Source organism: Sycon ciliatum, chromosome 3 (assembly GCF_964019385.1).
Source record: "Sycon ciliatum chromosome 3, ocSycCili1.1, whole genome shotgun sequence".
Classification (NCBI taxonomy): domain Eukaryota; kingdom Metazoa; phylum Porifera; class Calcarea; order Leucosolenida; family Sycettidae; genus Sycon; species Sycon ciliatum.
Window position 1 is genome coordinate 28,691,958 of NC_088645.1, and position 15,491 is coordinate 28,707,448.

At 47.8% G+C, this 15,491-nt stretch overlaps 1 protein-coding gene across 1 annotated transcript in view; it reads right to left on the reverse strand.

The window, feature by feature from the left end:
* Positions 1–5,592: 5,592 nt before the first annotated feature.
* LOC135812974 (uncharacterized) overlaps positions 5,593–15,491 on the reverse strand; it is a 29,721-nt gene continuing 19,822 nt past the window's right edge. Inside the window, exons 4-7 of the mRNA XM_065326193.1 lie at positions 15,045–15,233; positions 11,269–11,289; positions 10,438–10,528; positions 5,593–5,860 (exon numbers count right to left, since the gene is read on the reverse strand). Of these exons, the coding sequence (XP_065182265.1) occupies positions 5,593–5,860; positions 10,438–10,528; positions 11,269–11,289; positions 15,045–15,233 (569 nt within the window). The remainder of the gene's footprint in view (positions 5,861–10,437; positions 10,529–11,268; positions 11,290–15,044; positions 15,234–15,491) is intronic.

Consider the following 15,491-nt stretch of genomic DNA (forward strand, 5'->3'; position numbering starts at 1 on the left):
GGCCAGGGCGGCTAAACACCAGACGTATATGCTGAGATCGGTAACTTTGTAATGGTACAAACAGGAGAGGAGGAAAAGCTTCAGGAACACAACACCTCATCATGCAGTGTAGTCAGGTCTACAAGACAACTTCAGTACATTTCTTGACACCATTGCCCAGCACAGGCCAATGAACACAACACAATTCTTACTGGGCCGTAAACCGTGCATACACACAGTGGTGGTCGGCCTGGCGTCCACACAGTCCCGCCTTGCCCTACGAAGAAGCCAGAGCAGGTAGATCTCTCCGATGATGCCGATCACACTCGCTGTCCCTACTCAGTGTAACTCAGGCCCCAGCCTGCATGGTGCACATGCTATTCTGTTTCATTTTTCGTCATTCGGCCCAGTAAAAAAACTGTGCAAAGCTCCCTTTCAAGTGCGCATTATCCAGTGTTAACATCTCCGGACGAAAATTCAGTTCACTGTTACGCTGACTTCTCCATAAGGCAAGGCAAAAGTGCGGCGGGACAAAACGTGGAAATGCGGAACACTGTCAAATAGGACTACAAGGTACAACAGCGGCAACTACGCTGGGCGCCTTGGAACAAAACTACCATAAAAGAGAGCACGGGGCTTTTGAAACAGCTGCAACGTGGCAATGCAGGGAGAGAGAGCATTGCGTTGAGCTCAATCTATAAACGTTCCCTTCGAGTCATGTGTCCAACACAAAGGAGACAAAAAGTTCGGCGGCAGCGACTCGTTGAATCAAAAACTCAACAAAGAGGGATGGTCAGGACGACTTCATATCTGGTAAATTCTCGAGCACTGATGCAGCAGACATCAAATGTGAACGACTCCTGTGCACTTCTCCGACCCAGGCACGAGCCTGTCCTCGACCGACGTCGGAACAAACAACGGGATGCTGACGCTTTTCTCGCCGCTATCTCCGGTCTTGTCGTTGTGTTGCGACGGTGAGCGGTCACGTCCCGAACCAAACCGCTGCTGCTGGTACTGGTGGACGTCCGGACGTAGCGGAACGCCGGCTTCTGCTGGCTCTGGTGCTATTTGGGAGCTGCGCAAGGCCTTGCCACACCTGGACACAAGGAAGACGAATGGCCAGGGAGAAGGATTCAAAGGAACCATCAATGTCAGCAGCACTACAACTCCGACATGGGGGGGGGGGGGCAGAAGCAAGGCAGGACACAGGACAACACAGGTCACACCCCACTTTAGGTAGTACAGGGCACCTGTCTAGTTCTAGTGTGTTTATACAAGTAGCAGTCAAAAATGACGACACGAACATGGCCTCACTGTAGCGCGTGTGTACAACGAGGGGCGCATCATCTCGCTTTTTCCGCTGTCATTATTATCTTTTCCGGTGGGACCACTGAGAAGTCTTTCTCCCTGTACTCCACTGCTAACAGGTTGCGAACATGAAGTGGCAGGACCAAAATTTTCAGAGTTTTTTCAAAACGAGAAACAAGAAGAGAAAGGAAGAATACGGAAGAAACGGCCGTCGAGGCATTGCCCATTGGTGGAGTGAAAAAATGGGAGATAAACGGCAATGTGACGCAAAGTGGATGCCTCACAGATACTGTAATCTGGCGCAAGGTCAGGCCGAAAACCTGCACTGCACAGAGATATATTTGAGGATCTGATGAGATAACGTTGATTGCAAAACAATGCACGGCTCCGTAGCTAGCCTGAACACGCAAGAAACGGCAAAGTGCCGAGTAACACAAACAACTTGAATTACTAAAAAAAAGGGAGAAAATGGAGTACGGCTCGAACTGAAAAGGAAACGAAACTGGGGACTGCTCAAAATTGGCCGCAAAACATGGTAAGAAACCATACCATACAGTAATTTAAAAAAGAAAAGGCAGGCATACATTGTTTGGCAGGTTGCTAAACTAGCTCAAAGGCTGCTTGCCACCAGGAAAGGGGCAATACTAAGTTACCACTACAAGTGGTTGCATAAGATGAAGTAACCACATGTACAGAGGAAGTGGAAAAGCCAAAAACAGAAAAAACAAGAGAAATAAAAACAAGGAAACGGAATCACATGCGGAGGGAGAGAATACGGCAACGTGCAACACTAACTTGTCCTATTTTTTCTTTTTTCTTGGGGAATTGTAACAGTGTGTTTGCTAGCAGTTGGTGACCAGGGGAAGCATGCAAGTGGATGGGTGACAGCTATGACTGATTTTGATGGAGCGTATTTAATGTGGGCATGCAGACCATACATGCACTACAGATGTGTTATACATGAGCAGAGTGAAACTTTTTTGTAGGATTTTGCATTTTTTGTGGCAAAAGTAGGAGAGTGGCATGCAGGTTTCTGTCGAACTTCGTGCGGGTCGAGCAGCCCCTGGCGAAGAACATGACAAAGGGACTTGGGAAAGCGGGGTGCTCAAATATGCACAACAACATTAACAAAGGGGAGAATGGCATGCAGCAAGCGCAGCGTGGAAAGCATTGTGATGGCGCGTGTGCGCGCGTGTGTGTGCACGCGTGCGTAGCGTGGAACGCATTGTGAGCGTGCGCGTGTGTGTATGTGTGTGCGTGTGTGCGTGTGCATGTATCTGTGCGTGCGCGCTCGTGTGTGCATGCGGGCCGATAGTCATAGACATAGGGCAACATGCAAACGGAGAACCGGGCCAATGGGATGGGGATGGCAGGTGCAGCTGAGCACGTCAGCCAGAAGAACCGTGGCCTAGTTTCAGATAGGCTTGCCCGAGGCCCTGGGGTACGGGAAGAGGGACAGGAAGAAAGAAAAAAAGAAACAGGGAAAGACAGACAGAATGAGAGAGCAGGAGTGGTTGCTGACGGCTGAAGAAGACCGATGATGACAATACAGAGGAAAGAAAGGGAAGGAGGTGAGGTCGAAAAAGGATGGAAGGAAAGCGTCAGACTTAGCCTACCATGTACAAGTACTGCTGGGTTGTGGGAAGTGGCCTTACAAGGCATGCCCTCCTACCATGTACAAGTACTGCTGGGTTGTGAGAAGTGGCCTTACAAGGCATGCCGTTGGGATGTCTCCACTCTATTTGTTGCGCTTTTTCTTTGTTGGATCTACCATTGAGTACACGTCTCTGGGAGGTGCAGGTGAATCCGTAGCCAGGGACTCCAAATTTGGTGATGGCAGTTGGTTGTCAGTGGTCGTGCCCTGGGCCGCGTCAGGAGGAGGCTGTGTAGGAGTTGTTGCCAGTGCTGGGGCCTGCGGTGCAAGGTTGGTTGAATCGACCGTCGAGTACACGTCCGGTTTGGGAACCGCAGGTGAAGCCGAAGCAGGGGAAGTGACTGCGGCAGCGTTTGGCAAGACCTTGCCGATGTGGTCGTACGTGCTCGGGTCGGGACCCTCCCCAGTCGGTTCAGCGTTGAACGTGAACATGTCGTAGGTGTCACCGGCCGGGTCCGCACCAGGCTTGGCGGCTGTTGGTGGCAGGGCGACGTCGTACTCATTCTCGGCCTCTCCATTTGCTGCCATCTGACCAGTGGTATTTGTGCCCTGTGCTCCCTGAGCTGTGGTTGCATTGGGTGGAACGACGTCGTAGTCCCCTCCACTGGTCAGGTGGGCGGGAATACGATTCATCGGGACCGTGGCAGGAACGTTGGGATCGTGTGGCGGTATAAAACCCCTCTCCCTGTTCTTCTTGTTGATCTCAATAAGGCCAGTGTCTGGGTCGAGAATGGGGCCAGCATTGCATGTGTTACGCACACATACACCAATACATAATGCCACAGCACGGAGAAACCAATGCAACTGGTAACATTTTAAAGCTAAAACACCACATTATAAGCATGATATTATTTTACTCTTTTTCGTGTGTTGTACTTCACGTACTGTAGTACATGCACTGGGGCCATGGGATGCAGAGAGGGAGAGGCTTCACAGTTGCAGCATAGTACGTGTTTCCCCACTTATGCATGTACAGTCAACTTTGCGTATAACAACACTCGGCGGCGGGGCATCAGAAAACTGTCCTTATTCGCGAAGTGCCCTTATACCCCAAGTCTCATTACATGTGTTACAGTTAGATGGGACTTTGCTTGGGACATGGAAATTCTGTCGTTATTTGCGAATTGTCGTTATATCCGCAGTCGTTATTAGCGAAGTTGACTGTACTTTGAAGTACATTTTGCTAGCTTATCTCGCCACTATTCGCAACACAGTGATAAATTTCACCCTGCTGATGCGTTCTTTTCGCTTTGATGCGTTCTTTTCTTCCGATTATTATTATGTTCTTCCCTTTTTCTTTCTTTTTCCTTCTCTTGCCATGGCTGGATAGCGCCCTCTCCTTTGCATTGGCTTCTGCCATTGGACGGTGAAATAAAATAAAATAAATAAGATGTTGTTGTGCAGAGATTTGACATAGTTTTGGCGTTGGGGGCTTTGTTGACCTCAGGCAAGTGCCACTACAAAACTTGATTTTCATTTCGGCTCGCACCGTCAATGGCCTGCTAAGTTAAAATTCCTTGTGAGACGGTCTTTTCTTGCCACCAAGTCGCATCCACTTTGCAGCACTTTCTCCGGGATGGTGCGTCATTGCACAACTTCTGTAGGAGGTTGTAGTAAGATCGCTGTTTACAGGAGGAGATCTCTTCCTGCAGCTAATTTCAATTATTATCTCGCTACTCTCATTACTTACTGGCAAGAGTACATAACTCCACAGAGTTTTCAACCACCAATGGTTGCTGTCGCCACTACTCATCTTTAGAAGACAGGTCATGCTGCACCCCGTGAGGAGCACGGGAGGGGGCCACTACGTCTTTCTGCCTTCGTTCAGCATGCGCATGTTCGGGCGAAATGGCGGGGACCACAGAGTTCAGTGGCTGCCGGGAAGTCAGAATCGAGTGCCAGTGTGCCAAGTTCACGTTTACCTGTAGCTAGCTGTATGTGTGCTGCATAGCTGTACACTGCAATTTCTTACTGCTGTAGGTGCGGACTGATTCAACAAGATTTTCGGCTATGCACCCCTAAAAGCTGGACCAGATACGTAACTGGAATAACTCCATTCCTCGTGATCTAATTAGGCCCTATGTATTTTAGATGCGAAGTCAACCGTGCACAATGAAGTTTCGAGCACCGTCAGGCGCATTGCACCGTGAAAAAATAAAATACGTCAAAAATGAGTCGTGACTAGGGCTGAAACGATATGCAAAAACTGCTTAACGATAACACTTATAGCTTAACAATCGATATAACGATATAACGATATTTCAAGCCCGCATTTGGCTGGGTAAGGTGAGTATAGTAATGGTATAGCCACCAAAATGAATTAATTATTATGAGTGGTGACATAACACAGCTAACATGTCGTATTACTGTTCAAGCTACTATCAACCAGACGTTACTCTCCCACCCGTTCTCTGCAGCCAGGACAGGCAGCCACCATATTCGAGGCTTCATCATGGCTGAGGGCAACTAGCTGCTCCTCCTTGATGCCAAATCTGCGTACCACATCTTGCGTAGAAAGAGCCAGCTTCTCGTCAGTGTGGCTACCACTGAATATTGCTGTTTCAAGCACACCATTCAACAACGTCCATTCGCCGTTGACGAAGTGAACAGTGTGCGTGATGAATGACTGCGTCGCTGTGGACGTCCAGCCATCACTGATCAGTTGTCAAAGAAACGCCCGCCATGCCGTCGGACCGAATCAACGCCTTCAACTCGGACTTGCGCAGCGAATTCCGCTTGGCGAGTAGCTTGGCGAGATGCGTCCGCAACGGCATCTTGTATTCGGGCTCCAGCAACTTCAGGAGTTTGACAAACTCACCGTCGGCTACGACAGATAGTGGTCGCAGTGAACCAACAACCCAGTCGAGGATGTGTTCTGTGATCACACCAGCACGACGCGAATCACAGGTCCTGGCAGAGCTGGACGGAAAACACGACGCGACAGACTTCGTTCCGCAAGAGGTAGTTGCTGACACCTCTGGTGTTTTACCTCCAGCAATAAGAGCATGCTGCTCCTTATGATGCGTCTTCAAGTGCGAGAACAAGTTCGTTGCGCCACTTTGTTCGCACGAGCGTTTGACTTCAAAATAATTAATTACACTTTACCGATCCACCCACCTCTACGAAATATGCCCATACTGGCGACCGTTTTGTTCTAGAAGCTTTTGCCGACATTTCTTCTGCAGCTAGCTCGCGTAACAAAAATGAACTCAGACCTTGTCCTGCCCAAAGACAGAAAATACAACCTTCGGACACACTGTGACTTTCTTCCCCACAACAAACAACAGCAACAGTTCGCCACAGCCACTTTCAAGTTCAAGTACCGGTACGCATCAGCAGCTGTAACTGACTACAGTCCAAACTGTCATAGCCGAGCGCGGCTGGACAGGGCTAGTAGTGTAGTAACTTACTAGTCCGCGCGCTCGCTGGATCAGTATACGCACTAACTGAACAGTGACTGTCTGCCACCAGTGTACAATGCAGTACACAGCGCGGTTTGGACCCGGTACACACAGTAGCACAGTGCACGCAGCACTCACACTCACAGCACTGTTACTCGCGTTCTGGCACCTCACGCACGTGCATCTACATAGTTCAGTAGTATTGTTATATCGTTAGTGACACCTAACGATAATCGATAATTTCCTTAGCGATTAGCAAACGGTTAATCGATCATATCGTTTCAGCCCTAGTCGTGACTGAAGCCTATGTGGAGGTACGCACTCTTGATACGCTCTTGTTAATAGAGCTGTACTCGTACTCTAAGGCTCTGCTGTCCTTGCCTGCCAGTCCTCGCAATTCGTATTTTTTTTATCTCGCTTACACTTTCATTTTGGCACAGTACTGTCGTGGACAAGGAAATCCAGTCGAATGACCGGGGCCGGCGCCCTCAGCGCGTACAGAACGTTGCATGCAGTGCACATGTTGATCTGACGCGACCAGCGCGCTGCAGCGCATAAATGCATGTGTGTACTGCTTACCCACGCCTGCATGGCCAGCGAGCGCCCTGGGGCCGCTAGACGTGCGACCGGACTTCCATGTCCACGACAGTAGGACTAAAAAAAAACTAATTTTAACGTTTGGTACTGCATGCAGCACAGGCTAGGAACCTTGCCCCGTTGATGATGTCACTTGAGTACTACTTTTACTATTTCTACACTGAACCCTTGGCTAGGCATGTACATAAGACACAATGAAGACATAATTATCATTATTTTTAAAGTGAGCAAAGTGACATTTACTTACCTCACACATGTCAGATTAATTGAAATGCTGAAAGAATAAATGCACTGAGGGGTCGGGTCGGCAAGGGTACATAACCAGGAGTGTGCCCAACGCCCACCCTACATGGTCTGCTGCGATGGGCTCGCCCAGGGCAGAATTCCTTTATTGAGGCAACTTTTCGGCGGCAGTATGATCCTATGTGTACGCCTTTCCGCACTATTCACGCTACGTAAGTTAGTCAGTTTCACCAGTTTAGGAAGCATACACGAATCCACAAGATCTGCTCCATTGTGACCATTGCATTGGCAATGGACGTCTTCTTTGCCCTTTCGATCTCTGGCTACGCAAGATAGCAACAGTGAGTCTAATTACTGCGAAAGACTGTTGTCATTTTTAATACGAACAATATTCTGCCGTGGGCTAAGGGATCGCCGAGCTGCACACTCTTGGTTACGTATTTCTGGTGCCAGCAAACAGCTGCCTTGTTTAATCTACTATGGCCTGTATACGTCTACCCAGGTGACACCATCAACAGGGTATTTTAGCAACTAAACACATCCTATAGATGCTGGTTTCATTCAACTCATTATTGGATAGCACACTTCCGCGGGACAATGGCTCGGGGTGACGTTGGCCATTGATGGGTCTCAATGAATTTCTGAGTTGTCCTTTCGATGAAAAATCTGCAGTCTACAAACTGAAACCACCCTCCAGAGGGATGCGGAGACTGGAAACGGCACTGTAAGATAAGCCGATTTTACCTACGCATGTGCAAGTACTGAGGCTTCAAAACGTACAAAAACTGTTGTCTGAGCTGGTTACAACCGTGGACTGTGCGCACGGTGTCACTGCGGGCGTGACACATCGGACACCAATCGCCAAGCCCATGCATGTAACACATGCATAGGTTGCCCTGCCAGCAGGCCAGTGTATTGTCGATGCACTCATATCTCTCTTATCCGGGCAGCCCCCGGGACCGGGCGCTACCCATAACTTGGACATGGCCGTAACTCTGAATCATGAAGGTTTTGATGGGCAAGGGCCAGAGATCTTGCATATCGCATCACTATTTCCACAAATATTGGCAAAAGAGTAACAATATTTCCACAAATATTGGAAAAAGAGTAACAAATTTCCACTAATAGTGGCAAGAGAGTAACAATTTTCCACTAATATTGGCAAGAGAGTAGCAATATTTTCACGAAAATCACCCATAGGGTGCCCGGGTAGACCGAGGTACCCGGAACTTGGAGGTCTGCTTGAGGGAGATAAGAGTGAACAAGATTTCTTGTAATCTTTTCACGTACAACCTAGCCATGCGTGGGTGCGTCAGCTAACTATTGTTTGATTTGTTTGTTTGAAGTTTTATTTAAAACATCGCAAACCAAACGGGAATTGATGCCCAATATTATGATGGCGATAGAATAAAGAAAGAAATGTGGCTATTAACGCGCTAAGCCTGTCCTGTTCACGTACTGCGCGATCAGGCTCATTTCCCCCAAAGATGTCCTTTCACCTACAGCGATTTCAAGTGAGTGCAGTGTTGTACAGACCACTGTGTACAACACAATACGTCTGCAGAAATCAGTCGAATCTTAACCACTGACGGTGTATCGGAAAGCCAATGAGCAGAGATTTACAGAACTATACGGTTGGTAGAAACTGGGCGGGAACGACAAAGTTCAAATTGCTGCAATTCCTGAAATTTCCTCAAGCGAAGTGCGCATATGGTGCTATTCAGGCACCAACTTCCTTAGTCTACCGTCCAGCCGCAGTCAATTGAGGAGCGAGGGGAGGGGATTCCCTGTAACAATACATTGACCTGGGAGTGGTTGTTGCAGTGATGGAAGGTTTCCTGAGTCAATGCCTCGACGAGTATCGCGTGTGCTCTGGATGGCAGTATAAAAGGAGTCGATGGGAAAAGTGCTAGCTTGAAACAATGCGAGGAATTGGCTTTCCTACTAAGGTTGCGTTTGTTCGGTGCCATTCCCCCACCATTCCAAAGTCATTCCGCCGTGTTTTGGTTCCGGAGCGTTTGTTTGATGCACTGGACAGCGTTTGTTCGGGGCAATTCCGATTCTGGTCGCAGAATGAAGGGGGCAGAATCGATTCTGGCGATTCCTAAGAAAAAGCGGAATGAGGTCTCATTCCGAGCGGAATGAAAATGCGCGGAGGGGCTTCGTCGCTGCTGCATACCTCTCCAACAAAGCTTCAAACGCGATTATCTATATACAGAAATGTTAGCGGACATTGTCCAGGGTATAGGCTGGCACTGTAACCTCGGCATAGTTACTTGTTCGTGGTATTTTGACCCTTCACTGCCTGAGAAAGTGTGTACCAGGGATAGTTGATGAACTGGAAATATACCCTCGCAACTCAGCTCTTCATCGTCGTCAAGCAGGGCCTCTAGAATCACAGGGAGGCAAGCCAGAACTAGTTTTCGAGCCAAAGACCCAAGACCAAAAGAGGCACTGAGCCTGCCACTTCACTTCTTCTTACAACAGTGCCTCGTCTCTGTCAAATAAACACGGGAGCTAGAGACGTTTCTGTGAGTGATACGAGGTCGAATAGCATGATGAAGTAGCGGCCAAACGCCGCCTGCAGGCACCCTAGTTACGGGCGCCCGTTGATCTACGCCGTGTTTGGCCGCTCCTTCTTCATGACTGTCGTCAGGACATGCAGAAACTTACGGAAGCAAGTAGCAACTACCAGGACTGGCATGCAGTAGTCTTCGCGAGGCTGCAAGTAACACTCCAACAGGTAATACTCATACTCCAGAAAACCCAAAACATTTGACCGTCATTCCGTTTCCAGAGCTAGAGTGGCGCAAAACTTTTGCCACATTCCCGGATGCATGCCGGCGCGTTTGTTTGCTACGCTCAATTCCGCGATGGGTACCAACGTCATTCCATGCCCATTCGGGAATGAACGAAATGCAACCTAATTCTACCGAGATTGCTACTCCTAATAGGGTCTTCCTGGGTTATCCATGGTCGTTTTGGAATGATTTTTGTATTTTTCTATAAAATCCTTTCTATCATACAAACACCAGTAAAAATAATTTTCTGTTCGCATGCTTCCGGCGTACTCAACTCAATGGACAGGCAGGGGGACATTTCTTTGCTCATGGTTATGTATCCAGGGGTCCAAAGTTCCAAACACTTTCCTAAAGTTAAACCACCGCCAGTAAAGGGGAAAACACAACGCGTGGCAGCGGGCTCATTGGGTACATCTGCCACACAAAGAACTAGGAGTCAATAGTAATGTCCTACCTCGGTTGCTTCTTGCAAGCAAGTACAGCAAGTACAGCTCCTCCAACAGCAATGCCAACAATAGCTCCAGTTCCTATGCCTCCTCCTCCCTCTGTAGAATTAGTGGTAGTGGAAGGAGAAGAAGACCCATTCATTGTCATACTTGTTGGATTTGTCACATTTGTCATATTTATCATAACTGATTGTGGACCATCGGTTGGCGTAAGCAAGTTTGGGTGCAAGTAGTCATCGCGTCGTGGGCAGAAACGTGGATGTAGTGGTTTGGGAACCGCACGTTGTGACATTTAGGGCAACAAAAGGACATAAACGAAAATGAGGAATTCAGTACCAGAGGTCGAGCAGCAACTAGTTACTTCTGACATGCTGAGTGGTGTGGTACAGACGTACTAGTCGTACACAGAGTACAAAGTGAACAATGAGCATGCCACCAAAGCCACGTGCACCTTTGCACTGCTAGAAAAAAGGCTGCCATAATTTTGCCCAGTACACGTTGCAGAAAGGTGTTGTTACTGATGTAATAGTCACTTCTGAGCCAGTAGTTGCTGTGACAACTGTGCTTCGTCTGGTAGTCTCCTACGTTCCTATGTGTGATACACAACTGGCTTTGGGTGACTGGGGAATTGGCATGCTACAAGCAAATCTATGCATTTTTTAGTAGTGTTGTGCTCCAAGTTTGCCCTTCAAGAGAACTAAGAGATCTGATGATAATGATCAAATACAAAGGGAACCACACAATACATAAAGTGGTTATAACGCGTTCTCAAACTCGGTGCAGTGATTGGTGCATTCAGTGCAAGTGCAGAGCAAGGCAAACGACAGATTAGAACGTACCCGGGGTAGCAGATGGAGATTCTGCAAAATAGAATAGAGCAAAAAATGCACGCACACAGAGAAAAGCACACACATACCAGCACACAAGGGCACGCGTTATAGACAGAAAAACACAGATGGAAACAAACTACTCAAAACCGACAATGTAGATCGCAACTACGCGAGCCATCCAAAGCAAATAACGACCTAAGAACCTTGAAATCAATTCTCAAGCTATGATGAAGCAAAACTTCAAGTTGACATCACTTCTTTTTTGTAGTACAGGTGGAATCCTGATAATTCGAACCTCAAAATACCAGCAAAAAACTTCTAAATATCCGGACATTCTAATTATCCAAAAATGAACCCACAACACAATATGTATGTCAAAATGCTCCCATGGTCACGCAGAGTTGCGCTATGGACCTTAGACACAGATTTCACGGATACTGAACTGACCGGCACAGCCTGCTCATGCAAACTGAACTGACCGGTACAGTGTACAGTGAACTTCGAATTACACTTTGCTAACTTCGAATTATCAGCACAAATCCCACACATTTTGTATAGAAGTGGAATTCGTGGGACTTCGAATTAACCAGGCATGTCCGGCTCGAGCGGGTTCGAATTATCAGAAAATTTTATGTGGGAATCGTATTGACAGAAATCGGTCCTGGAAAAACTTCTAATTAAGCAGTATGTTCGAATTAAGCCATATTCGAATTATCAGGATTCCACCTGTATGTGTGCAGCACGGACATAGAAAAGATGACAAACTTTGGTTTGACTCTATATTCTTGTTCTCGACAAAAGAGCGAGTTGGCGAGTAGATTCTGAATAATATGAGTGTTCGGTGCTCGGGAGCCTGGTCGGAAGTGTCATTGAGCACGAGTCATAGTTTCATATGAAGAATGATCCATGGTAAAAGATACGGCTGGCAGAGTGAGCAGTGCTTCAGTCACGTGACCGGAGTTACTACCAAATTCCTGGATCAGCTGAGTCAATCTGCCCTGCAAGCTAAGCACAGCAAACAGTGTCCATGGAGAAGTGCTCGGTGGAAACTTCAGCGCTTCCGCTCCGAATATTTCCAACAGAGATGAGGGCAAAATATTGCGACAGGAGCGAAACAGTTGTCTAGAGGCGTAACAGGTATCTGTCAATGGAAGTGTCCTTGCTGTGCTGGTGGGTTATGCTTTTCTGTATTGGTACCGCTAGGAGCTCATGGTGGTGACGGGTTGAGGACGTAGTAAGTAGTGATGAGGGTGCGAGAAAACCAGAGTGAGTCCTCATTGCCGCAAATCGTCATGGCGTGAACTCAATTGGTGGAACCTGCATGGCAAGAAGCACCAGGAGCAATGCATACCATCAGGGGTGTCACAGGGCAGTGGCACGCCCGGGGGTTTGGTTTCCCGCGGAAAAAAGAAGGATTTTTTCAGCCAACAGAGCACGTTGTAGCCTTCTCTTATTGCGTTCCTGGATCAATTGGGCGGGCCATTCTGGATGAAAAGTGGTACAACCATGGTCATACTGGTCCGTGCCGTGTGTGACACCCCTGACCATGCTGCTCAGTGTTGAGCAACTCAAGAAGAAGGCGAAAAGGATTACTAATGGCTGTCATTCTGATGGTTGTGCTACGCTCTGACTAGTCGGCACCACTATGCACATGCTCCACTGGAATCTGAGAATTGTCAGTCAGAAGTGCGCAATGTAACTTGCTTCAGACCCCTCCGATGATGCTGAAGTCGTTTCAGAGCGTGGTGGAAGACAGCGCTGTTTTAGCACATTATTTTGGGTGCGTCACATGTACGTGGTGCTGGTGCATGCGCATGCTGCGGTTGTGTGGAAAATAAGTCTTCTTCATGAGTTTGCCATGTCTAGTTGGGTTTCCGCGGTCTCCTGGTAATTGCAGTCTTTTTCCTATGTTGTTTTGCCGTCAATTGTTTGAGTGTGGAGATGGCATCGGGCAGGGAGCAGTCAGAGTAATTGAGTTACAACAATGCTGAACCGTCGCTGCATGGTTAGGCTTGCAGGATACCTGTAAGTGTAACTTCTACGGGTGTTTTTGTTGCTTGTGACAACAGTGCTGCTCACACCTGAACAAAGAGGTACTGCCATACCTCAGCCTAAGCCAAGGCACAGAAGCCACCTGCAAACAGCTTCAGTGTATCCTTATCAACGATTCTTGATCAAGAAACAAATCTCCAACAAAATACTCCCGAGTCTGCTTATGCCCATGTAGGCTAAGCATAATGTACAGGGGCGTCAGAGGGTGGCTGGGAGTGGTGCGACGGGGGGTCGGGGGGTGTCCCCCGGAGAAAAATATAAGGATTTTTCGGCTAACAGGCCACCTTTTAGCGCTCTACAGCCAGCCGCAAAGGAGGGTTCCCCTAGCACTTATTCGACAACCCCACTCCAGCTCCAAAAACATACACGTACTTCTCATGGATTTTTGGTATTTTCTGTACATCGTAGGTAGCCAAGCAAGGCAAATGGAACCCATTCAATGATTCAGGGCCATTGCCCTCGAAAAAATCGCAAAATTCGAAGTACAACTACAAGCGTGCTGCGCGGTCTAGCGCCAGCGGCTATGCAAAAACGTATGTCGTGTCCTGCAAAAGTCTACCGCGTCGCGTACACTATGTACACGTCCGGCCTGGGCAGTCGCGAAGTAATTATTTTAGTTGTTTTTAGGGAGAGAAGAAGATCCTTTGTTTTTGTTCGGTGGGATTGAAAGATCTGCCAGTGGACCGGAGAGCTACAACAATGGAAGCAGAAGAAAGCGCTTGCGGAATCTTCTCTGTCTTCGTGGCAACAGGACTTTATTTTTCGAGAGACTTTCGTCCTGTCGTCGCGGACGAAATTCTTGTTGCTGCTACCAGGAAACTCGGGGAACGAAACGATCGTAAATCGTTATAATATAGGTGAAGCGGGTCGTGTCGGTGAACAGCTGCAGAATATTCTGCCGCCGTGGAGCAGCAGTCCAAACACTTTTCAGCTTCGGAGAATGAAGCGCTTCCCTTTTCTGTTGACAAGCGCTGCGTTCGCGGGTGTAATGCATTTTCGAATCCGCTTGCAGTAGATCGTCAGGAGCCAGAGGCACTAGGTAGGTGTCGTTGTGGAAAGAATATAATTATTATGTTGTAGCTGACAAGTGACATACATGTAGTGTCTCTTGACGTGCTGATCGCCATTGTAACATGGTAGATCTTGGAAAATTTTAGTTCTGGACCCAGTGATCGCCGCCAGCTCAGCTCTGTTTCCGTCAAGTTTGCAGTGAATGCGTCCGTGAGGAATCCATCGTCTGGTTATCTCTAACCGTGACTCCAAGCCTATCGTAATGGATAGCCGCCTGGAGTCTTGGGCGTAGCCCTGGTAGCTGCTAGTGCTAGGCATCAAGTCTGTATGCTCCTTGCAATGAAAGTAACAGTTGCGATGTTTTGTACAAGTCCGAAGATCCTTGAATTTTTTTATTGCTTTTTCGGATGAATTGGGTGGACCATCCTGGACGAAAAGTGGTACGACCATGGTCGTAGTGGTCGTACCGTGTAGCAAACCCAAGTAAAGGCCCTCTGCTAAAGAAAACACAAGGTAATCATTGCTGGTAGATGTTGGCGGTCGATGGACTACAGAACTGAGGAAACTGAAGCATCCAAAAGAAAGCTGCTTGGCCAGTAAAAGCTGATTGGCCAGCCCATTGACAACCATTCTTCAAAACACAGTTACAAAACATGTTAGCTGTTTACTTTGACAATACGGAATGGCACCTTAATAGGGACGTTGTAATCATGTTCCCTAACCTTGGCAAGTTGGGAGTGTAGTCCATGTTCCATTAACTTGACAATTCACTGAAGACGGCATGGAGATATTATCGTAACCAGTCTTACATGATACACTCCTGTTGGTGCCAACAGCACTCCTGTTGGTACCAACAGCACTCCTGGGTATAGTCACCAATGTTGCCGAGCTTAAATCCGGACAATGTGTTGCTGTGCACAGAACCAAAGTATGAAAGAAAACAGATCAGTGCCTACTGACAGACAACACAGAAGATGATCTCCAATGTCAACTGAGTGATTTGTATGTTGATACGGATTTTGGATGATCTTGTCACAACTCAGATAACGTGAAAGTAAGACAGCTGAAACGGCCAGTGTTCATTTGAATGGATTCCTGGCTATAGGCTCTACATGACTGGTATCAAATCACAGTGGTAAAGCTGTGTTCACTGACAGCATTGGAGGAAT